Below are 24864 nucleotides of genomic sequence, written 5' to 3' on the forward strand. Positions count from 1 at the left end.
CTGTCACAGAGTAGTCGTCAGAGCTGGGCATTAGAGGACAGCCCTGGAGCAGAATAGGAACTCATCTGGTGAGAAGGGGGAGCGTCACCTTTGGAGAAAGAACAGCTATTGCCCTGGCTTGGAGGCGTGAAAAGTGCACGTGGGTGGCCTGGCAGAACAAAAAGTTTGCGGGGGAGGGAGGCCAGGAAGCGGTGGATATGGAGGAACAGTGCGGCCTGGGGCCTGCCAGGGTAGAAGCCCCCATCACATATCCAGGTCACTGTCTCTCAGCCTCAGTGTCCCCGCAGGATCCCCCTCCTGTTGGTCTCCCTCTTCCTCCCGGCATTCTTCCCTTACCTCGTCTTCCAGCCTTTCCTCTCCCGCCTCCTCTGCCCGCCGGAAGTGACGTGCTAAGTGGCGCGCCGTACCGCGCCAGAAAGGTTCTGCGGGACTCGGAGAAAGGGTGCCGGTGAGACGGACTGCGCCGGCGTGTGGGCGCGAGCGGTCAAAGCGCCTTCCGGAGGCCGCCAAACTGCGTTCCCTTCCTGGGCTGTCGCTTTCGAAGTACCCAGAAGGAGCTTCAGAGAGGCCGCCGCCGCCATTGGAGAGGCGTTTCCACAGCTCTGAGACCTCTCAGTGTCCAGCTACTCCGGCCCTTGCCCTCTGACCCTGCTCTCGCGGCGGGGTGAGAGGTCGGTGGCCATCTTGTGGCGGCGGCGCGGGCGGCTGTTACTGCGGAGACCCCTCCCCCACCCGCCTTGTCCGCCTGGCTGTCTGTCAGTCAGGGAAGAGTCCCGCAGGAGGTCCGGTGAGGCCCCGGCTTCGTGCCGTCGCTCTTCCCGCCGCACTGGGCGGCCCAGGCCGCTCCCTGCCGGGCCTCACCGCCGCCACCATGTCCTCCTTCTCGGAGTCGGCGCTGGAAAAGAAGCTCTCAGAGCTGAGCAACTCTCAGCAGAGCGTGCAGACCCTGTCCCTGTGGCTCATCCACCACCGCAAGCACGCGGGACCCATCGTCTCGGTGTGGCATCGTGAGCTCCGCAAAGGTAAACACTGTCTCCTGATCCCCTGGGGCCTTCCCGGGGTTGTCCTCCCCCCGCCCCCCCCCCAACTGATGAGGCCCCTCTAACTTCTTCCTTGAGCCTTACTTTCCTGGCCCGGGCCTCTGATTGCGCTTCTGAAGTTGGAAACTGTTACCCCCATTTCTCAGAAAAGGAAACTGAGGCCCGGGAAGGTTTAAGGTACTTGTCTGAGACTCCACCGGCCAGGACTGCCATGCCCAGACTCCCAGTCCAGCCAGCCGTTTTCCCCTCGGACTCCTCCTGACACTTGCGACTATTATTATCTGGGCAGCGCTCAGCACCTTGCAGAGGTTACTGGCCCTCGCCTGTTGCGTGCCAGGCGCTTTCCTGGGCATTCGGAGGAAGAGCCAGCAGACGCTGGAGTAAGACCGCTGAGATCGAGTCCTGGCTCAGCCACTGCCGAGCTGAGCGGTAATGGGCAAGTGTTTTCATCTCTTTGCCTCTGTTTTCTCATCTGTGAAAAAACAAAAGGCCAAGGATAGCAGCCACTCCGAGAGCCCTTATTCTGTACCTGTCACTGTGCCAAGACCTTTGTGTGTCTCCTCGCACTCAGCCCTCAGAAGAAATGGGTACCGTTACTCCTGGGTAGAGAGCTTAAGGGGCCACGCACCACCTAGGCTCCTTCTCATGCAGCTCCCATTGATTCTAGATCCTGCTCAGGACCCATTGAGCTCAGCCTGTTATGTGCCAGGCAGTAGTTCGGGTGCTTGAGAGCATGCTGGCTCCAGAGGCCAACTGTCTGGAGTTGAAGCCTGACTTTGACATTTACTGACCCCAGCAGCTTAACCTCTTTGCCACTCTATTTTCTCACCTATAAATGGAGGTGATATTTACCATACCTTTATTACATGCCGGGCGCGGTCCCAATGTCTGCATACATTGTCATTTTTTTAATTCTCTGTCCTATGAAGTAGAAACTCTGCAGATGAGGAAAATCTGAGGTTCCAACAACTTGCTATGGCAAGGAGTAAAGAGGATAATCCAAATGAAAATCTAGCGTGGTATCTGGCACAACATAGGCTTTCTATCAATAATGATGAGATGGGATTAGCGGTTACTCAGTGAAGGGCATGGTCTTCGCCTTCCAGTTGCTTGTGGTCTGGTGGGAAAAGCTGGTCCCCCACACAGCTCTGAGCTGCACCGATGAGCTCCACAGCAGAAGGCTGAGGACATGAAGCTTAGCGCTGTTTCCGATGGCCTGTTGGAGTGGTAGGCCCTTGATAGCAGGGGAAGCAACGTTACCTGTGTTCTCTGCTGTCTGTGAGGTAGGGATTCCACCCTGTTACACAGAGGAGGACACTGAAGTGGCTAAGTGGTATTTTTAAGGCCTTATAACTGGTGAGCCTCGGACTACATCAGGCTGTCAGACACCAAAATTCAGAAGGCTCGCAGGAGACCCAGGTCTAGCAGAGATTCCCCCCAAATATCATGTGCTGTACTGAGATGATATGGGCCCCTTCAGCCTTCTGGGCAGTTGGTGAATAGAGTCTAGAGCTCCCAGAGCCTCCTTCCTGTACCCTGCTGTGCCATTAAAATAGTTCCAGCATCTGAGATGTGAAAAAAAATGTGAATTGCCTCTGTAGGATCCTGTCTGGTAGGATTTGAGGCAGGTCAGAGTCCACCTTAAATACCACCTTTGTGAAGCTTTCTTGATTCCTCACCTCACCCTACTTTAGTTACAAAAAAAACCCAAACAGTTTACAGAGTGCATTCGTTTATGAAGTTCCTTTAACCCTGCTCTCATAAGGAAAGTATGTTGTAAGTGGGCCTACATTATTATCCCCCATTTTCTAGATGAGAAGGTAAAGATTCAGAGAAATTAGGTGCTTTGTTCAGGAGCACACGGCTGGGACAAGAGCCCTGAGCTCTGACACCAAAACTTGTGCTTTCAAGTACCTGGTGCCTCAATGCACTTAATAAGTGATGGTGATCATAATCTGCCACCCTGACCTGCAGTGCTTTTGTTTATTAAAATTAACCCCTGCCTCCCATCCCACACCAATTTAGCATTTACAGTTGGTCTTCTGTATCCATAGGTTCTGCATCCAACATGGATTGGAAACATTCCAAAGAAAAAGTTACATTGTTGCTGCCCTGTTTTATGTAGTTAGGCCTAGGATGGTTGCATCTGTACCGAACATGTACATACATTTTTTTTCTTGTCATTATTCCCATCCAGTATAACAACTATTTACATAATGTTTACATTGTATTAGGTATTATATGTAATCTAGAGATGATTGAAAATATACAGGAGGATTTGCTTAGGATATGCAAATACTATATCATTTTATACAAGGGACTTGAGCATCTCTGGATTTTGGTGTTCACTCAGGGGTTGGGAGGGCAGGGGAGTCTTGGAAACAATCTCCCCAGAGATAATATGGGGGGACTGCGTACTGTATTTCGTTCTTACTAGTTAATGTTTTTTTCACTAGGCTGTGTTTTGAGGGAGAAACTAGGCCTCTTTCTTTGTAACACCTACAGTATTTGGCATGGTGCCTGTTAAAAAATAGGTTAGGAATTAAATTATGGTCTCTGATATTTTGAATAAACAGCATTAATACAACCTTGTGTGATGATAGAAGTGTTTTATATATCTGTGCTGCCCAACAAGGTGGCCACTTGCCACTGGTGGCTATTGAGCACTTGAAATGTGTGACTATGGAATGCACGTTTCAAGTAAATACAATAAAAAAATTTAATTCCTGAGTTTTACTAGCCACAATTCAAGTGTTCACTCATATGGCTAGTGGCTACCCTGTTGGACAGTGCAGAGCCAGACGATGCTCTTCTAAATATCAGAATACAGCTTCCTTGATGAATTGAAAATGCCCCCACACTAAAGTGTGAAAAGATTTTGTGCCCTGATGTTCAAATTGCCCAGCCCCGTAGGTTCTAGCCCACCCTGAGTTCTTTAAAAGTGGGCATTTCTCTCTGTGGTCAATTCATTTTCCCTAAGATGTTCACAGACTATCTCTGCCTTCAAAATATTTACCAGACTTTTTAAAAATTACTTTTTCTTGCTCAAACACTACTTCTATTGCTGGTGTATTATTTTCTTTCCATTTTCTAGGAACTTCTCCGCTTTATGGATCATTTGATGTAAAATGCTCTTAGTTGAAAAGTTTACTAATGTTTTTGTATCTTGGCCTGAATGCAAATAAATAAGCCTTATTTCCAAATTACATTTCTAGATGTCAAAAACAGCCAAACAAGTGAAAATTTTTGGTCAGCTAGTTATTTAAACTTTGCTCTATAACTATTTCAGCCAGTTTGGAATGGGCGTGGGTAGAGTGTGAAAAGGTCTATTTTGTCATATTGGAAATACATTTGAATAAGTGAGCTGTTACCTGGGGCTGGAGTACAGATTGTGTATGTTGTGTGTGTTATGACGCTATGTTCAAGCACTCTAGGGTTTTGCCATATCACCTTTTACATACATGGTGCTTATGTTGTCTGTTCAGGATGCTGGATGTGGAGGGATAAAGTTTTATCCTAAATAAGTCCCCGTTGCTAAGTTTAAGGATGATGAAAATTAACTGGCATTGTAGCTAGTGAAAACCTTGGCTCTGTGGCCTCTTAGCTGTTATATTTGTAATACTGAAAAATATATCAACTCTTTCTTGAATGTCCATGATGTTTTATAATAATGGATTCTGGTGTTTGTTTTTTTTTAAACATTAAGTATACGGAATTTGTAATGCTTCACTTTTGTGAAGTGAGTTCTGTTTTACTTTTGAATGGTAACTTTCTTGGCGTTATAGATTGGGTAGTTTTACTTCCTTCAATATCCTAGAACAAGTTTTGCTTTTTTTTAAAGCCTTTTGCCGTAAGTATGCCTTTGTAGCAGCATAACTCCAACTCTTCAATACGCTCATCCGATGGCCATCAAAATTAGGTTACTACTACCAGAAGGATAATGGAATTCATTATATCTATCTATATATTTTTTTGAGCACTTTAAGTCATCAGTTTAAGCTATAATATGCTTTTTAAATCTTGTTTTTAACTTGGGTTATTTTTCTGTACTACATTTTAAAATGTCAGACCCTGTGTATGCTGTGTCAAACTTTATACATGCTGTGTGCATTTCAAACAAAAAAATGGTTTCTGAGAGAAATGGAGTTAGGACTGGGTCTGTGTCAAGGTTGACAGGGGGTTGCTTGAGTTTTTCAGATACTTTGGCATTGGAGAAAACAGTGTTTTGAACTGTCTGATTGTGTTCTTATTTATTTCTTTTAAAAGAAAACTGGGACCAAAAATTGTAATGTAACTTTATGGTTGAGAAGTTATGTGCATAGAAGCCAGGAAATTCTGTAATAGTCCCCCAAGCAACTGTAACTCATATATTGCTTGAGGTTTTTATGGTTTAATATATGATACCTTATAGAGTTATAGGAAATACTACATTTAGTATGTATAAGAGAGAAGAATTATGGTTTTTGTGGGAGCCATAATTTTGCATATCCAGATTTCAGACATGTGTAAATTTTCATTAATAATGTAGCACTAATATATATTTATATTTGAGATAAATATTCATTGGTGCATCTAGGAATTCCTCTGGATGAGGAGTTGATATAATTGACTGATGATGGTTATTAGAGTGTTCAAAGAGAAATTTTCAGTCTAGGAGCATAAATTACAAGAGCCTAACTCATTCTTACATTCTGCAGTATTTGATAATTAATAGTGAATTAGAAAAGTTCATTTTTGCGATAGAATAAATGAAAACCTTGGTTTTAACATGTCTTCTGGAGAATATTGACTATTTAAGTCTCTAGAAATTTTCTTTATAGTCTTTGTTTTACTGCTAATTGCCCTGGTTAAAATAACACAGAAATGAACATGGCCTGTTCTTGTTTTGCTTTTTACAAAAATGGTATTCTGAAACCCTTAGGTTGTTTTTCAAACATATAGCACCCTTGACCTCAAGTAGATAATGCTTGTCTTAATATATTTTTAGGAGTAGCTTAAGACAAAAGATATATGAATTGAGAATTTCCTTGGTGTAAGTTAAATTATCTTCTTTTCTTTTTTTCCAGCCAAATCAAATAGAAAGCTTACTTTTCTGTACTTAGCAAATGATGTCATCCAAAACAGTAAAAGGAAAGGACCTGAATTCACTAGAGAATTTGAATCTGTCCTTGTGGATGCTTTTTCTCATGTTGCCAGGTATGTTGTCTCTTGTTTTGTTTTTAAATACATTATCTTCCCTTGTTTTTGTTTCTTTCCTTTTCCAAGATACCTTTTGTAAATTGACAGCTGGTACTTTACAGAGATGTGCTTTACAGTGCAGTGCAAAGGCTAAATTATGGTTTTATGTCTTTTCTCTGGGCCCTTAAAAACTACCTTCAACATGTAAACATGGTTTTTTAAAGATTTTATTTATTTATTTATTTTTAGAGAGAGGGGAAGAGAGGGAGAAGGAAAGAAAGAGAAACATCAATGTGTGGTTGTCTCTTGTGTCCCCAACCAGGGACCTGGCCTGCAATGCAGGCATGTGCCCTGACTGGGAATTGAACTGGCGACCCTTTGGTTTGCAGGCCGGCGCTCAATCCACTGAGCCACACCAGCCAGGGCTAATCATTTGATGCATTATAGGGATTTAGTCTAGCACTTGAAACACATCTTTTTCCCTAAATGTAGTAATTTATTAAATTCACTTCTTAAAGATGGTATTTTTCTTGGTTTGGCTCAATTGTCTCATTAGCTTACGGTCAAAAAACAAAGCCAAAAAATACAAGGGAATTTCCCAGTAACAAAACCTTATTAGCCAAAAACTGGTTGCTTATGCCTTTATTTTTACTTACTTCCTTCTGGATGTCTAGATGGTTTACTAGAAATGGTGGTCATTACTGTAACTACAAAGATAATTGCTAGTGTGGGAAGTAGATATTTGCTCTGGCTGTATCATATGAAGTCTCTGCCACTGTTGTGTTTTATAAAAGAGAGGACTGGAGCATGGAGCACACATATAACTAATATTACAGAAAACATCCATTTGATTAAATGTTTTATAAATCACTCTTTACTCATTTAAAAATAAATTACTTTTCTATAGATACAACTTAGATGCCCAAGAGGAGCAGAGAAAAACTTTCACTGGAATATTACTAAGTACACATAAAAATAAATGTCTTTGCAAAAGGAAATTGGGAAAGGCACAAAGGAGACCAGTGGGTTAAATAAAAATTGTTCTAGGGTCTGAAGTGTAAGTGAAAGATCTTAAATGTGAAACTAAGTCTGGCATTCCATAAAAGATTTGAGACATTTGAAGGAATAAAATGAGAAATCCAAAAGAAAGAAATGACATCTGGCTTTCTAGAAACGCCAAAGACTTGTTTGCCCACTACAGAGCTGACTTGCTCTTTTAGTGAACATGGACGCAGAAGAAGCAGAATGTGTTATGAACTTGAATAATGGCTCTCTCCTTATAACAGAAAGTAGGCTTGAAGCAAACCACTAGAGTAGCTATTTGAAACTGGAGATAGGCATTTTCTTGTTTTGAGGAGATGTAGTTCAGTTTCTTAGACATTGGCTATAGCTCTGCCTCCAACACTGAGTGGCTTTATATTTGATACTTAGTTTTTTGAGCCCAAGTTTCCTAGTTAGAGTTGTGAGGCTAAAGTAAAACAGTATGTTTGAACGTACATAGTACAGTGACTGATCCAAGGTCTTTCCTCCTTCATGGGAATGTCCTAAATTGTAAACTCTGTGAAGAGAGGGACCGTTTCTTTTTTGTACTTTGCTGTACGCCAAGCACCCCCTGAAGTGTCTGGCCCAGAGCTGCTGGGTTGCGTAGCTTTAGGGGACACCATTTATGTAGCCTGTGGGAATCACCAGGGGTTTCCCAGGAGCCAGGCAGCATCCTGATCTGCCATGGCACAGAGGGATTCGGTAAACATTTGATGAATTAGTAAATTAATTTAGGGCATAGGAAATAGATTAAAATATTTTCCTGTAGGGTTAATAAATATAACATTTTTATTTAAAAACTGAACAATTATCTTTAGGCCCCTCAAATCCAGAAAAGTGTAAGTAGAAAGGGGGAGAAGAAGGAGAATGGGCAAAACCGGGATTGAAAATTTCTTTTCTACTTGGTAACATCTTAAAGCCTGCGTAGAAGTAACTATAGTAAGGTTTTGGCAGGTTGTATGGCATGGTGGGAAAAATAAACCTGGTCCTTCTACATTAAATAAGAACCCTAATTTATTTATTTGTTATTTTTTTGCATTCTTCTGGCTCTTTTAAGGTCCTGTTTGGCTATTATATTTGGGACCCCCATGTTTCCAAGTCCCCTCCCCCTACCATTGATAGAACAGAAAGACCAGCCACTCCACTTCAGTCCTGATGTACCTTATCAACAGTACAAAGTGCTTTGTGTGTGTATTTCCTGTGGCCAGTTGATGAACAAAGATAGTTGACCTATTAATTTTGACCAAAATGATTAGGAATCTCTTTGTGATAATTTCCTACCTCTTCCCTCAACCACTCTCCCAGTGCCCCCAAATCCCAAGACCAAACCTTTCAAGTCAGAGAAAGCCACAATTATAGGGTAGATTTAGTATGAATAGCAGTTCAGTCAACCAGACTTGGAATATTTTCTCCACATAAATGCCTTCTTGTTTCCGTCTCAGTTTGGAGATGGTTTTGCCCCTTATTTTTCATTTAGTGTGTATTTGAGTGCCTTCTGCATGCCAAGAACTGATCCATACAACAGAGAGCCGCCATGAGTAAGGCAGGCAAGGACAAATAAATGAGCAAGGTACTTTCAGAGAGTGAGAATGTGGTCATCATGAAATAGGATGGCATTCCAGAGTGGGATTTCTTTTAGTGTGGTGAAGGAAGGCCTCTCAGGAAATGACGTTTGAGGTAGTCATGTGAAGGAGGAACTTCAGGTAGGAATAATCTTGACATGTTAAGAGGAGCAGGCTGAAGGCCAGTTTGGTTAGAACATGCTGAGCAGAGGGAAAGGTGGCATCCAGATAATATCAAAGAAGCAGGCAGGTGCCAGTCACATATACCACTGGGTTATCAATGATGAGGGGTTTTAAGGAGGAGAATGATACATTCATTCCATCACATTGTTAAAAGATCCCTCTGGCTTGGTTTGAAGAATGGATTGTAAGGGCCAAGGGGGAGGGGCAGGGACATGATTTTGGAGGATATTGCTCTAATACAGTTTAGAGGTGACATTGGCTAGGACTCAGAAGCAGAGAGAAGATAATAGCTTTGTTTATTGAATGTTTATTTTGTGGATAGATTTGTTCCTCCCACCCCCGCCCCTCCGATGTAAACTGATACGATTTATGGGAGCTGAGTGGGAACTGGTAGTGAGGAAAAGAGAAATCAAAGGTTATTTTTAGGTTTTTGATGTAAGTGGATGGCCAGTGGTGCCCTTTACTGAGATGACGTTTGGGAAAAGGTATGGTAGAGGAAATCCAGGGTTTTGTTTTGGCCATGTTAAGTTTGTGATGGCTGGTACATAAGCCAAGGGGCCATGCAGATGGATAAAATATAGGCATACCTTGTTTTAGTTGCTTCGCATTATTGCACTTCACAGATGTGTTAGGTAGGAAATGGCAGGAACACTCCTAAAATCCACGTTTCCAGGTGCCGTGTAAGCATGCTTTCTTAAGGGTAGCATGTCAAGCTTGCTATGTTAACTCCTTTCTGCACACTTAAAGGGAACATTTCTGCTTCAGCTGTACATGAGATACTATTGGAAGTGTTACAGATACTTAGAATTCTTGCCCTTGGTAAGCTACCATAGGCCTCTTGTACGTGGGATAAGACAAACGCAGAAATTATAGTAGTTGTACCAAGAAGTGCCATTAAAACTGAAAAGGAAGAAAAGGCCCACAAGCTGGTTTGACACTTCAGGCAACAATCCTATATGTGTATAATACACACTTCTTACTAAATAGATCAGTTTTGCAGTGATCAAATTTGTAATTAATTAAAATAACTTGTTTTCAACATAGTAAGTTACGCACGTAATTATCACCTTCCAGTTTAATTCATCGATTAGTGGTGACGATTCTTTGGTGCTTTTACACTTAATGATTTTCCTGTTTAGAACAGAGTGGGTGAAACTTGAAAAGATAACTCAGTGTGTTATAAAACTACTTTATTGCTTTAGTTGTATTCAGTTCTAGGTGCGCTTCCAGTTTTTTAGAGCTACTTGTGGCAAAACCTCATCAATAAAAAGATTTCTGACTATCGTATCTGTAACTTTGAAACTTATCTGGCAAAACCTTGATTTACTATAGTTCTCAAAGAATTAGCCCATCCTGGTTAATTATATTCACTGATTAAACTAGAGCCCTCTTTTGGATTTAGCCTTTAGTGGTAAAAGCCTGTTGAAAATGTCTTTAGGTTATAACTGGCTTGAACATCAGTCTTCATTGTAATGTGTACTTAAATCAGTCTTAAAAGTCAAGTCCCAAATGTCCCCAGGGGTGATGGGTGGGTGGGTATGTGTTGTGCCCCTCCCTTTCCTTTTAACTAAATCATAGATAAGAATTGGTTGAAGGTTTCTCTTTCTTTTCAGTGAAAGGAGAATTTGCAGAGAACAGGTTTTATGTTAAAATTACCAGCCCGTTAATTAAGTTCTATTAGATATGATTTTGTTATACTAGTAATAATGACTTTATTTTTCTAAACCATGCATTTGATCACGTCAGGGACTTCCGTTTGCCTTTAGGATAAAGGCCACATGCTTAATATGGTATTCAGGGCCCTCTATAATCTAATTCTACTCTACCCCTCCAGATTCTTTTGCTATTTCTAAATACTCCCCATATACTTAAACCACCTGAATCACTCACAGCTTCTCCCTCTGCAGCTTGTTTTACTTTGGGGATTCCCTTCAAAGAGATGATAGCAGGAGCAAAAGCACATGCCCGAGATAGAACAAGTTCTGAGTAGGAAATATATATGATCCAGTGTTGCTAGAATGTGGAGCCCCAGGAAGGAAATGGAAAAGCTACTGGGTCAAGCCCTAGAGGTCAGGACCTACGCCTAATTCTTTGTACGTATTCCTAGCACAGTATTTCATAAACCTCGTTGAATGAGCAGGTGAGTGCTTAGTTGAGATCTGGCATGAATTACCTTGATGTAGTAAAATGATTGCTTTAAATTAATTGTATACGGCTTACTAAAATCTATCTAAAACTTTTTCTTTAAGATTACAATTAGATATTTATTGTGCTTGTTCTAGGGTGGATAGCAGTGGGGAGGAAAGACAGATCCCTGCCCTTACATTCAAATGGAAAGAGTGTAAGAGCCCTGACCAGGCAACTCAGTTGGTTTGAGTGTTGTCCCGATACGTCAAGGTTGTGGGTTTGACCCCTGGTCAGGGCATGTACAAGAATCAACAATGAATGCATAAATAAGTGGAACCACAAATCGATATGTGTGTCTCTCTCTCCCCCACCCCATCTCTCCCTCTCTCACCACCACGCCCTCCCTCTCTCCCTTCCTCTCTCTAAAAATCAATACATAAAATTAAAAAACAAAAACAGATGGAAAGAGTGTAAACAACAAGTAAACTACTATGTAGCCTATCAGAAGATGAGTTGTATTGAGAAGAATTAAGTAGAGGGAGGGACACTAGGGAAGGACTTGGTGTAAAAGTGCTGTGTGAGTAAATACACACCTACAGGAGGAGAGCAAATGAGCCGTGGCACCTCCTGGGGTGGGGGGTGTGATTCCAGGCAAAGTGAATTTAAGTGTCTTGGCCCTGAGGCAGGAGGGCCAGGGCTGCTGTTGCAGGACTGGGGAGAAGGTGGGGCCAGAGAAATAATGGGCTTTCTAGGCTTTATAAGGACTTTCACTTTTATTCCGAGGGAGAAGGGAAGAACCGTTGGAAATTTTGAACAGCAGTGACATGATCTGCCTTAACACAACAGCTAGAATTGTATTTTTTCAACTTGATAATAGCTTGTACAAGGGTAAGGGTGGAAGCGGGGAGACTGGTAATGAGGCTGTGCTGTAATCAGACAGGAGGTGGTAGTGGCTTGGTCCAAGTTGATAGCAGCAGAACAGGTGAGAACTATTTTGTTTCTGGATATATTTTGAAGATGGAGTAAAAGTGTTTTATCACAAATATCAAATAATTAGTTCATACCTTTTAAGTTTTATAAAAAACTATTTGTGGAATTGTTTTCTCTTACCCTCACCTCTGACTAAAAGAAAAAAGTTTAACAACAGCAGCAAATTAATTTATATGAACCTGATTTAGTACTTTAACCTTAATTTGGTGAAATTTGCCACTAACAATTCATAAGTAATACAGCCTGACCAGATTAGGCTGAAAGCTTATCTTACTTTGAGTGTTAACATAAGTTTGAGAAAAAGGTGCTCTCAGCTGAGGGTGATTGAAATTCCCATTTCAGTTGATTTGGGATGATTTCTCTTGCAGTTCCTATTAAAGATATTGACTTAGATACTAAGATGTCAGAATATCCCTTTTTGTTTGGGTCATTCAGTGTAAGATCATTGACATCCAGATAGGTCTACAAACCAGAAAAATTCATAGTAACAAGTGTATGGTGAGGGCATTTGTTTTCCTTTCAGAAAATCTTCCCCACTCTTCCACTTCTGCTGTCTTACATTTTAGGTGAGTGCGAGTTACAGTCACCTCGTTGAAGAACTGTCTGCTTTGGGAGCATAATATGTCAGGAAAAAACTGTCTAAAATTACCAAGGACCGTATTATGCTTAGTGTGTTCTAAGGTTATCTATTAGACACCTGTGTGTGAACATGGAATACGGACTTAACCCGGAATTAAGATAATTATGAAGTCGTTAAATTAAAATTGCGACCAGTCTCGGCATATATGTGTATGATTGTATTTATATATGTAGAGGTGTTGGTGTGTTTGAGTTGATGAGTTGTAGTTCATTTATTCCTCATTTTAAACATTTGTGTTTTTTTCATCTTTTTTTCTATCCTTACAAGTTTTGCTTCCCTTTAGTTTTCAGCAGAATGTCTGGCTCTAGATTTCAATTAATGTCTTCTTTTGTTTTTGTTTTTGTTTTTTTTAGATTTTATTTATTTATTTATTTATAGAGCTTGTTGGGGGAGGGAGAGAAACATAAATAGGTTGCCTCTTGCATGCTCCCACCTGCGTACCTGGCCTGCAACCCAACTGTGTGCCCTGACTGGGAATTGAACTGGCAATCTATTGGTTTGCGAGACGACTCCCAACCCACTGAGCCACACCAGTCAGGGCTCAATTTATGTCTTTTTTTAAAAGCAAGTTGTCACAATTGATAATATCAATTTTTGATAATTCTATCTAAAAATCAGCCATTGGCTTTTTGCCCTATTTGCCCCATCTTTCAAAGGGGATAAAAGACACAGATTACTTTTATTGTATAATCTTTCTCATTCCCCCACAGGAAGAATGTAGTTTCTGGTCAAGTTTGTGTATCCACTTAGCACAATATATACCTTACTCTTCCTTCTGTTTTTAAATGTGTAAATTATTTAGTCAGTTGTTGATTTTTTTAAAGTACATCTGTCCTAATTAAAAGCCAAAACTCTTAAGCTTATATATATCTTTTCATCTTTTCTGGGCAGAGAGGCAGATGAAGGCTGTAAAAAACCTTTAGAAAGATTGCTGAACATCTGGCAAGAAAGAAGTGTGTATGGCGGCGAGTTCATACAGCAGCTGAAGCTGTCTATGGAGGACTCCAAGAGCCCTCCCCCCAAAGGTAGAAACATCACCACATGTTTACAGCTCTTGGTCTTTGCCTACTTTCGAATCAAATGTGAAAAGCTGCAGTGGGGGTTGCTGTGAACCACCAACGATTATATGATTCTTCAGAGAGATGATCATAAATGATGGTGAGAATTTATGTAGTGCTCGCAACGTGTAAGCCTGGTTCTAGTATTCACACTGTTCATCATCTCCCACCCTAACTTTTGCTTTGTTCTCCTTGGCTCTCCTGCCCTTCAGAGACTTTCTGTAAACGAGGAAAGGAACAGCGAAGTGTTGTGGGTACTAGGAAGTACCCTGGACTAAGATTTTGTCCTAGCTCTGCCACTAATTACTGTAGGATCGTGGACAATTCTCTCAGCCCTTTTAGAACTTGGTTTCATTAAATATTGATGTAGTTTTGGACTATACTTTTGATGATTGTCCACTTGCTGTCTAAAATTGATTTTGGTTTCTACTGAATTTAGGATATCCTTAGGAAGTATGTGCATGTATGTGAATTTTACCAAGTTCTTCAGAGCTTGTTATTTTCTTTAAAGAGAATTAAGATCAAAAATTGTTTGTTTCTTTTGCTTCTAGTTAGTTGTGGTTTAATTCTAGTTGGCATGACATGTTTCTAAGCTATGATCTAGTCTGATTGCACACAAACTCATTGCCTGGAGGATCAGGTCCTAGTACTAACATATTACTTGGGACCCTTTAAAGTCTGAACTAGTTACTTTTCCAGATTCTTCTGCCATTCGCTCACATATACCACATTCTTTGGGCATACCAAACAATTTCTCCTCTGGAAATTGGTGCCCCTTCCTTTGCATCTGTTTTTACCTCTGCCTGAAATGTCCTTTTGCCCCTTTCATTGTGTGGTGAACTCATTCTTCAAGAATGCTGCTCTCAGCCTGACATCTTCCTGTCTTCGTCTGGCACATGTAGCCATTCCCTCCAGGTTCCTCTGGTATTTCTTAACAAGCCTCTGCTGTAGAATACAACCGTGATAATAGCATTCAGTCGGCAACCCTTTATTGTGTACCTTCTGTGATCTCTTCCACGTCTGAGTTTATATGCTTTTTAAGGTAGGATAGCTTTCCTGTGAAACTAGAGGTTAGAGACTAAGAATGATATAAGTGCTTTCAGATGGCAGGTCATTGTCGTTTTACTTAGAGTTGATAAAAAAACAATTTGAGGGTTACTCTGCACAGTAGCTTCTGAAAAGCAAGGTGTTTCCTACTTTGGATTCTGGTGGTGTTTGTACTGTGTCCTTTGGAGGTATTCTGCACAGTATTGAAGAATTCTTCAGCATTCTTTACTCTGCCTTAGAGTTCATTGGTAAACAGTGCTGATTTTTTAAAAATACCTCTGGGCAAGTAGGAGAGCTCTGAAATACAATTTTGAAGCTAAGTGTTGAATTTCAATTCAGCAAGCATTTGCCAGACACGTGCTCTGGGTAAACAGTTATGGTATGGGAAAGCGAGAGAGGAGTGAGAAAGAGGCCTGCACTTAGGGAGCTGTCAGACAGATTGGGAAATTTGTGCCCATAGTAGGTTTCAAAATAGCTCCATTGGGCTTCCCAGTGTTTTGAGCATCTAGATATTAACAATAAGGAGAGCAGTATTCCTCTGTGTGGAGGGTAATGCTGATCTAAAGATAATTTCTCCTCTGTTCTCTGAAGACAAAAACACATACCAGAAGGTTCCAACACGAGTATTAGTTAACCACTCTTTCTTCTCTGGACCTGAGTTTTCAGAATATTTTACCATAGTCATTACAAAATATTAATGATTTCTCCAGAAGTTCATTTCCAAATTTAAATAGTCCTTTTATATTTCAGCTTTAATTCGTGGGTAATTCTTTCTGTTCAAGTAACTTCAGAATTTATCTTTGAAATAAAAATTTTCCTGTGGAACTTAGACGGTTCTTCTAACATTGGAGAATATGTGAGATTAGGAATTTCGTTTTGGAGCTAGAGATTTCTTGAGTTATATGCCTGTCTCCCCAGATGTAAGACCCAAGTGTTCTAAAGTTGCCTCTCTTTTGGGGGGAATACTAAAGCTTTTGCTTGACTGAATGGAACTTTATTATTTACTTCAGAAACACACAAATCACATAGTATTGTATAGTTGTAGAGGGATTTACAAAGGAAAGGCAGATACAAAGGACATTGCTTTTATTGAGTACATATTAGGTACCAGCCTCTACTTTTCATGTTAACTTATTTTAGATCCTTACAACTACTCTGTGAATTTGGTATTATTTTCATAATTTGGTTGAGGATACTAAGGCTCACAAGGGTATATAGTAAGTTTGTCCAAATAGATGTAATTGATAATGGAGAATTCAGATCCAGATCTATATGACTTTAAAGCCTATATTCTTTATACCATTCTTTTTTTCTGAAAGCATAATAGACTTGAATTAGGGTATGAATTCAGGAGCAGGCCATCCAGCTTTCCTGGGTCTTACATAGTTAGCATAGCTATTCAGAGCAGGGGATTGACATCAGACTTCCAGATTATAAGTCTCAACTTTGTCACTCCTGAGGTGTGTGACATTGGGCAGAGCATTTGATCTGTCTGGGCCTCAGGTTCTTCACTGTACATTATGGCTATTTCTAGTAATACCTTGTAGGGTTGTTGTATTAGTTGAGATAATATAGGTAAGATGTTGTTAATCAAGTGATGATATGACTTTTATCTTCCCCAGTTCTAATATCTAATATTCTGAGTTTATAAATATCAACTGTAACAAAAGTAAGAGGACACTTACTAGTATTTTTATTAACTCAGATTTTTTGCAAGACTAGAAAGCTCTAGGCCCTGCGTCCCAGGGTTCATGTCTGGACCTGGCCACTCAGTTCAGTGAGATGATATAGGAAAAGTGCTTTCAGAATTGTGCCTCAAATTTCAGCCCTTTGTTTGTTGCAGATGTTGTTCTTTCCATGAGTGAAATTTGATGTGCTTGAAAATATTTTTTTTATTGATTGATTTGAGAGAGAGAGAGAAACATTGATTTGTTGTTCTACTTACGTATGCATTCATTGGTTGATTCTTGTACGTGCCCTGACCAGGGATCGAACCTGCAACCTTGGCATATCAGGATGACGCTCTTAACCAATTGAACTAATGGCCAGGGCCTTAAATATTTTTCTTAATTTTGCAGGGAGGGAACAAAGAATGAGGAAGCTGTTGCAAACAATATTTCCTGATTCTTTTCTCGTTATAAAAGAAACATCTGTGGATTTCTCTTTTCTTTTTTTTGATCCCAGAAAATTTCAAATATATTCTTTAGAAGATTCAGCTTTACAGGCAGATGACTGCATTTTTTAAATGTGATTTGGGAACCTTCCGACTAACTTTCTGCCTTAATGTTTGAAATTCTAGCAAAATTCAGGTTCCCAAGAGGCACACCACAGACGCTTAGGTAGCCAGGCTTACTTAAAAGCTAGCTGATACAAATTTCCCTAGAGACATAGGGACGGTAGGAGGATAGAAGAGAAGGTGTGCAATGTGGAGGCAGAAGGATTTTGGTTACCTGTAGTGTTTGCCCTGCCTGTAACAGTATTTGAGTGTGTAAAAGGGGGCATATAAACATCAGTAGTATGGTCAGAGGCCAAATTGGTAGTGGTAGGGTGCTTTAAGATGTAGGAAGGGGACTGACAGGTTTCCTAGGTTATTTTTAATGGCTGTTCGACTAGATTGAGAATACTGGGCATCATAACTGCTAACGTTGTACAGATGGGACAGGGTGGTTCCCAGAGCAGGCTGTCCTGTTTGTGTCAAGGGACCCAGTGGCCCTGTCACAGCACTAGTGCACTCCATGCTCTGTGCTTCCTCTGCCTTCAAGAGGTTTCAAACTCAGGTCTGTTGACTTTTCCTGGGTCTTAGAAGGATGTAAAGGAGTAAGACACTCGGTGATAAGGCCAGCGCCTGCCAGTGGCCACACGAATTAGCAGTGGACATGTGCTGTGGGAGTTAGAGGGAGATGATGCCTGTGAGAGAGAGGGTGTCCTCAAGATGGCATTACTGTTACCACGAGTAGGCTTTGCGCTTAGGTAGCCATTCCAGGTTTTTGAACAGAGGCACGATGTGGTGAGAGCTCAGCTTTCGGGAGGTTAATTTAATAAGAGTGTAGTCTAAGTTGGAAAAGGAGAGACTCAGAGGCAGAGCAGTTGGGACAGTGGTCTGGACAAGGCATGGAAAGGGGCAGATCGCTTGTAGGAAGCTATGGGAAGGAGCAGAAAGAGGAAGTATGTAAGCTGTTCCTCAGGGAGAGGTGTGGAATATGCTAGAAGTTGGGAGTTTGGGAGAGATTCCTGTGGTTCCAGGGTGTTGTACTTGGAAGACAAGACCAGTGGAAGTGTTCATAATGGACATAGGTAGCTCGGGAAAAGAGGTGCCCTAATGGGGGAAATGATAAATAATGATTCATTTCCAGTAGGTCCTACGAGTGGCGATTCCTAGGAGAGAACTGGAAAAGTAGGATGATAATGGTTACCTTCTTCCATCAGAATGCGAAAGGACAGAAATGGCCATAAAATTACTGGGTTGGCCAAAATGTTCGTTTAGTTTTTTTTCATAGGATGACTCTAGTAGTGCTTAATTGTCTTTAACTTCATTCAAAACAATTTTGTTAGATCATATTGTGACAGCTGTCATATCAGTGTGCATAAAAAAAATAAAAAACTTGTCAAAATTGGTGGGTATTTGTGTAGCTATTTTAATATTGAAGATGGAAGAAAATAAGCAATATTTTCGGCATATTATGCTTTATTATTTCAAGAAACGTAAAAATGCAACTGGAACACACAAAAAATTGTGTGGTGTATGGAGAAGGTGCTGTGACTGATCGAATGTGACAAAAGTGGTTTGTGAAGTTCCATGCTAGAGATTTCTTGGAAGATGATGCTCCATAGTCAGGTAGACCAGCTGAAGTGATAGAAGTCAAATCAAGACATTAATTGAGAACAATCAACGTTATACCACACTGGAGATAGCCGGCATACTCAGAATATCCAAATCAATAAAGTTATTGGTGAAAATGAAAAATGTGTCTTTATGGAAAAAAACTAAATGGACCTTTTAGCCAATTCAATATTTGTATTAGTTTGATTTCAGTCTTTTTGTCAGTCTTTGAGCAGCAGGCAGCACAAAGTGGTAAAAGGAACTCTAAATTAGGAGGCAGGTGACTTGGTCTGTAGGATCCAGATTAGCGAGCTTTCTGACTTTGGACAAAACCATGGCCTGTGGGCCTTGATATTCTCATGAAAAGTAAAGTAGGGAAAGCAAAGACACAAGTTTATCTGTGGCCTACCAGTTCCCAAATTCAGTGATTTTCAGTGTCCTGAGGTGTTTAGTGATTGTGGTTTTCATATTTAAGAACTTCCGTATAAGAGTTTGAAAACTGAAGGATTCAAGTTTTATAATTGTTTTCCTGCCTTCTTTAGTATATTTATGGAGTATATTATTATATGGAGTATATTATAATTTTGTATAATTATATGGAGTACATTATTAGTATATTTAGTTATTGTTGGAATACTCTTCTAGATGTTAGGAAGTGAACAAAATAATAGAATTTTTTTCTGTTCTGGTGCTTACTTTCTAAATGTAGTAGCTAAATATCTATGTGGGTGATACCACACACTACACATTAATTAGGCAGCCACTGTGTGCAAATCACTGCTAGATATTTCATATGCAAGTTTTATCCTAGTAGAGTTTCTGTGTTAAAAATACAGCAGTCCTTGCATTGCATTATAATGCAGGTCTATTTAGTGACCGAGTAAGCTGAAACCATGCAAGTGGTTTTAATAATCAATAGAGAAAGTTATGGTTGTTATGCAAGTTTTAAGATTTTTTTGTTGAAAAATTAAAACTTCACTGTTGATTACAATTGTATATGGAAAAAAATAGTAAAACTAATATTTAGCACGCTATAACAAAAAATTAGAAATATTGGGAATTAAAGTGTTTATTTCTTTGTCACAAACTTATCAAGGGTGATTTGAACAAAACTTGCTTCCTTGTATAATTTATGATACAGAGCAAGCGATATTTTCTGTCTTAGTGAATTGTCATACTCTTTGTAAGTTTGGGTCAGCTTCCTACATCTTATTCTTTGTATTTTCAGTGTCATGAAGATCTCTGATGAGAGTTCCTTTAATAAGAAGTTTTTCTGTCAGCATCACTTCCTGTGGGACATTGTCATTTTCGTCACAACCACTTTCCTCATTTATGTTGATAAGTTGGCCTTCACTAAGTTCCTCTGGCTTTGAATGTGGAGTCCCTTGGAGCATCTGGCAGGGCCACTGTTCCCGCAGCCAGCTGCTTCTTCAACTCTGCTGATGGTCCCTTCAGATTGTACTTCCAGCATTAGTTTTAGTTTTAGTTTCCTTGCTAATCTCATCTTTGTTAGTCAGTTCCTTGTGTTGATTATGTCACATGGATTTTATCACTGGGAGACAAGACAACACTGCTCTCTGTGTGTGAACTGAGTAACAGATGTGCAGTGACCAGTTACCTTGAGGAAGTGATACGGTCACTGATCATGATGCACTTCTATTTATGTAGTAATCTGTGGCCTGAAGTTAGTAGTGAAGGTTGCTCTTTATGCAGTTACTCATAGTTAATATGCCATGGTAACTGAAATTTGGACTGTGTTGTTGAGGATCTTGTGTTAAAGTAAACCATGATAACAAATCTGTGCATACTACAATTGTGCAGAGTGAGGACTGCCTGTATTGCAAATGTTGGCGTTTCTTTTCTCTCTGGTAGAACAAACAAAAACATTAAGAAAAAATAAAATTCATGATATTGACTTCGGCTTTCATACCCAACATAGCTTACTCAGTTAATATGAAAGGTAGAAAACAGGAACTGCATCCTTGGTTCTAGAAGAAAATGTTCGATTAAGCAAGATGAGTGCGATCTGTTTACAACTCAGAGTTCTAAGACAGGTGCATGGTGACTTCTCATTTGACAGATGAGGGGTAATTGTGTGGTGCTAAGTAATTTGCAGCGAAAAGCACAGATTTTGTAGTCAGACATTAAAATGAGTTATTTAACCTCTCTGAGTCTTCATTTTCTCGCCTGTAAAATGGAAATATTACATCTTAGAGTTGTTGGAAAAATTAAATGTAAAGAAACTATTGCCATGCCTGCCACGTTGTTAAGTATTCAATAGTTTTGTTACTTTGTAAACCTAAATTTATTATTTAGATTTATGTCCACAGTTCGGCATTTATTGTGTGTATCATTCAGTTTGATGCAAAATGAATGCTTTTGGAATTAACACATCTATCGTAATTTAAAAGCATACAATACAGATAATTAAAAATGTAACCTGTTAGCCTCAAAAGTGGTTAATTTTAAAATGGAAACTTAATTTCTGCCAGTGATATCAGTCATATTTCTCATTGATGATTATTTTTAATTGTAAGGTAAAATTGTTGTTTTTAAAGGGCTAGTTTAAAGGATATTTGTGTGTAGATTTTTGACACAATTTATCGATGGGTTTCACTCTACTATTTATTTTCTGAACTTACCTTAGAAGCATAAAGAATCTTATTTTATATGCAGTATATTCTCTAAAAACCCTTGCACACATTGGCTTCCTTCATTATGTTGTCTGATGGGTTTCTAACCATTTTACTTTTCCTGTTACCTTTTCTTTTCTTTTCTTTTTTTAAGATAATGAAGTTTTTAATGAAATGTGTTAGTTTGGTAAGTTTCACATGATTTTAGATGATTGTTTTCAGTAGTATTTTTCCAGTAATGTAGAACTACCACCAATTTAAAATAACTGGAATAGAGGTTAATGTTAAGCTGTCTCCAGAAATGACCTCTCCTGACCTTTTTTACATGTGACCCGTTGTGCATAACATTTGACTCAACCTATGTAGGCGTTGGGGAATCAAATTTGTCACTTTTTTCTGTAGCAACAGAAGAGAAGAAATCCCTGAAGCGAACTTTTCAGCAGATACAAGAGGAGGAGGATGACGACTACCCTGGAAGCTACTCTCCCCAAGATCCTTCTGCAGGACCCCTCTTGGTATGTCTTGACCCCCCAGAGGATTGGGCAGAGTGGTTTGGTGAAGTGACTGCTAGTTGGAGATTATGACCACAAGGTGGCGCTGGTGACCAATAGTATGGACTCACCTGAGGGTACTGGGTGAAGATCCACCAGGTGAGGCCTGCCAGACAGTGGGCTTGACCTTGTTGTTGCGTGCAGGACTTTGGCATGATTTATGTTTTGTAGCGTACTTGGATTTGGAGTTTTTTTCACTCCTATAAATTAAAAATATTCTTTAAAAATAGATTTTTGTGAAAGGATGTAGAATTATGTAGAATTTTATTCATGTTCTGCCATGAACTTTTGAACTGAAACAATGCTTTATTGCAACCACAAAATACCAATTCAACAAGGCATTGATACACAGATTTAACAAATGTCTCCTGGAACAGAGATGTAGCAAGCCCACTTCTTCAAGTTCTTAAAAACAAGTGCTCAAACCAGGACTCTAACAAAGCATAGAGCAATTAAAATTATTGCATCATCATGAAGGACTATATATAAAAATATTCTGTACTAGTAACAAGGCTTTTTGATCTGTAACTCTTGGCAAATTTCTTCAGAAACAAATTATTATGAGTGCAACCATGAAGTGAAAAAACGCTTTCTTTGGAAACAAAGAACCAATTTAAAAGCAATTCTATGCAGAAAATACCATTAGCCCCCGTGAAAGCTAGCTGATTATGGATCATAGTCCCAATACACAATGGTTTTTCTTTCCAGAGCTACAGTTCTGCTTCTGAAGGGGCCGAGATGCACGTTCATTTCAAACATTGCAGCATATCCCAGTGAGACCTTAATGAGGTCAAGTGGAGGGCCCTCTCTCAAAAAGAGTGTTGTCAGCTCTGTGTCAGTAACACAAGCTCTGAGGAACAGAGGAATTCAAGGGAGACAGCAACCCCTTCCTCTTTTCGCCCCCTCCCCAAGTCTATAACCAAAAGATGCTCATTCCATTAAATTTTTAGAAGAATTTTGAGACAGCCATCTATAAAGAAATGAAGAAAATCCTCATGATTTCAGAGCTTTTCTGGGGAGGGATATCTATAATCATGTCAAAGATTGATTTCTTTTCATTCTCTTTGACAAACTCCATATAAGGAAAACCATCTTGTCTACATGTTCTCCTTGCTCTTCCTAGCTGAATTCAGGTCAGCTGATGGATTGCTGAGTCTGTCCAATAGAATAATGTTTCATTTGGTTGATATTCTTTACATATATTCTTGTATGTATTCTGTTTACAGAGTTTCATCATATGAAACTAAATTATGTCATGTATCTTTTGAGGTCTGAGGCCCCCATTTGACTGTTCTGTGAAGAATTGTTTTTTAAATGCTTTGGCTGCAGAGATTTTACAGGATAACTCAGATTTTCAAAGCAGGTCCCAGTTTTAACTAAAGTCCTGTCAACGTCATTTGTTGTCATCAGTAGCAAGGATTTCCTATCAATTTCCTGTTCTTGAAAAGCACTAGCTTGCTCCTCAAATCCTGCTGTTCAGAAATAATTGACTATGTCCGTTAAGGCCCAGTCTGTAGGATCAAGTGGTTTCCCATTCTTCACCAAACCTGGGCTCCAACAGAGAGATGGCAGAGCAGACTGGAGCTGCGTGTGGAGAGTCTAGGGTTCATGGCTCTGGGGAGAGAGCTGGGGGGTCGACCACCAGGACCCCTGTGCTGAGTCTTTCCACCACTACCACCCCCAATACTGCAGAAACCCTGCCATGGCCTTCTGAATGTCAGTAATGATTGTTTTTTTAGAATTTGCCTCCACCTCATTAACTCCCAACTAATTTTTTTAAACCCCTGTATGTGTTAACAGATAGTGTTGTTTGTGTTTTATTATATAGACTGAGGAACTAATCAAAGCTTTGCAGGACCTGGAAAATGCCGCATCAGGGGATGCTACTGTCCGACAGAAAATTGCTTCTTTGCCCCAGGAAGTGCAAGATGTTTCTCTATTGGAAAAAATAACAGGTAAGAAGGTAGAGTTTGGGTGAAAGATGAGGGAAGAGGGACATATCTCTCTTTCATCAGACCCTAGGGCATACTCATGTCTCCATTTGGTATCGGGTACTCTGCCATTGTGGGATTTGGAAACAACTCACATGCCGAACAGTGAAGCTGCTGAAATAATCGGAGCTTGGATAGAGATTCTAGGAATTATTGCAGAAATCCTGGCATGCCACAGCTTGTGGTATTCTTAAGTAAGGTCTGCTGAAAACAAATTGTGCAGATTGGGAGGGTTGAGGGCCAAGTGGAAAAGGCGTTAAATTCATGACTCTCTTACTAAAAGGAAAAAAAAGTGTGTGTGTTTGTGTGTGTGTGTGTGTGTGTGTGTGTGTGTGTGTGTGTGTATAAAATTCAGTGCTGTGTGATGATAATGTCTTCAATGTCACGAACTCTGGGTGTGTATTATTAGTTGTGTCAGTTTGCCCTGTTGATGATCACCCCCAGGGAAACAGGGTGGGGCACTTGACATTATTCTTGCTTTATGCATGAGAAATTAAAAGGAAGGAATGGGGCATGAACTAATATTTATAGAGCGTGCTCTGTGCCAGATAGTCCTACTCTTTGTGATAGTTGATCTTTTGAGGTCACTGAATGTAAATCCCCATATACATGGGAGGAAATCGAGGCTTTGAGGTGTTAGCGTTTTGCTCAGGGTCACATGAGTAGTGGATCTTGGGGTTTCAACCGAAGCTGCAAAGTCTATATTCTTTCTTTAACAAAAGCTCAGACCTTTCATCTCTCTCTTCTGAGAACCACCATTTTTCCCTTCCAGTCCCTTCACTTGGCTGCTTCACTAACTTTCTCCATATCCATTTGAAGGAAATCAAGGTTGCTCATGAAACATTTCTTTCATTCAACAAGTATTTGAGACGCACTGTGTAGCAGTTGCTTTTGGTGTCCCACCCACATCTCCTCATGGCGTACGGGCCAAAAAGAAAGATAAAGCAGCGGTGTGATGGTGTGGGTAGTTGAAGGATAAGGGCCTTTCTGGCAAGATGATCTT

At 40.2% G+C, this 24864-nt stretch overlaps 2 protein-coding genes across 3 annotated transcripts in view; one reads left to right on the plus strand and one right to left on the minus strand.

The window, feature by feature from the left end:
- The window catches only part of TTI1 (TELO2 interacting protein 1), a 46429-nt gene extending 46047 nt beyond the window's left edge, over positions 1–382 (minus strand). Inside the window, exon 1 of the mRNA XM_090286387.1 lies at positions 337–382. The gene's annotated coding sequence lies outside the window, so the exon portion shown is untranslated. The remainder of the gene's footprint in view (positions 1–336) is intronic.
- A 39-nt stretch (positions 383–421) lies between these two features.
- Positions 422–24864, plus strand: part of RPRD1B (regulation of nuclear pre-mRNA domain containing 1B) — a 56181-nt gene continuing 31738 nt past the window's right edge. Inside the window, exons 1-5 of one of the 2 annotated variants that reach the window (XM_090286386.1) lie at positions 422–1022; positions 6107–6236; positions 13653–13786; positions 21722–21834; positions 23699–23825. In XM_090286386.1, coding sequence (XP_090142512.1) covers positions 872–1022; positions 6107–6236; positions 13653–13786; positions 21722–21834; positions 23699–23825 — 655 coding nt within the window. In that variant the 5' untranslated portion in view covers positions 422–871. The remainder of the gene's footprint in view (positions 1023–6106; positions 6237–13652; positions 13787–21721; positions 21835–23698; positions 23826–24864) is intronic. The other variant, XM_090286385.1, reaches the window with a different exon arrangement.

Source organism: Furipterus horrens, unplaced genomic scaffold, assembly GCF_987537825.1.
Source record: "Furipterus horrens unplaced genomic scaffold, mFurHor1.1.pri manual_scaffold_8, whole genome shotgun sequence".
Taxonomy (NCBI): Eukaryota; Metazoa; Chordata; class Mammalia; order Chiroptera; family Furipteridae; genus Furipterus; species Furipterus horrens.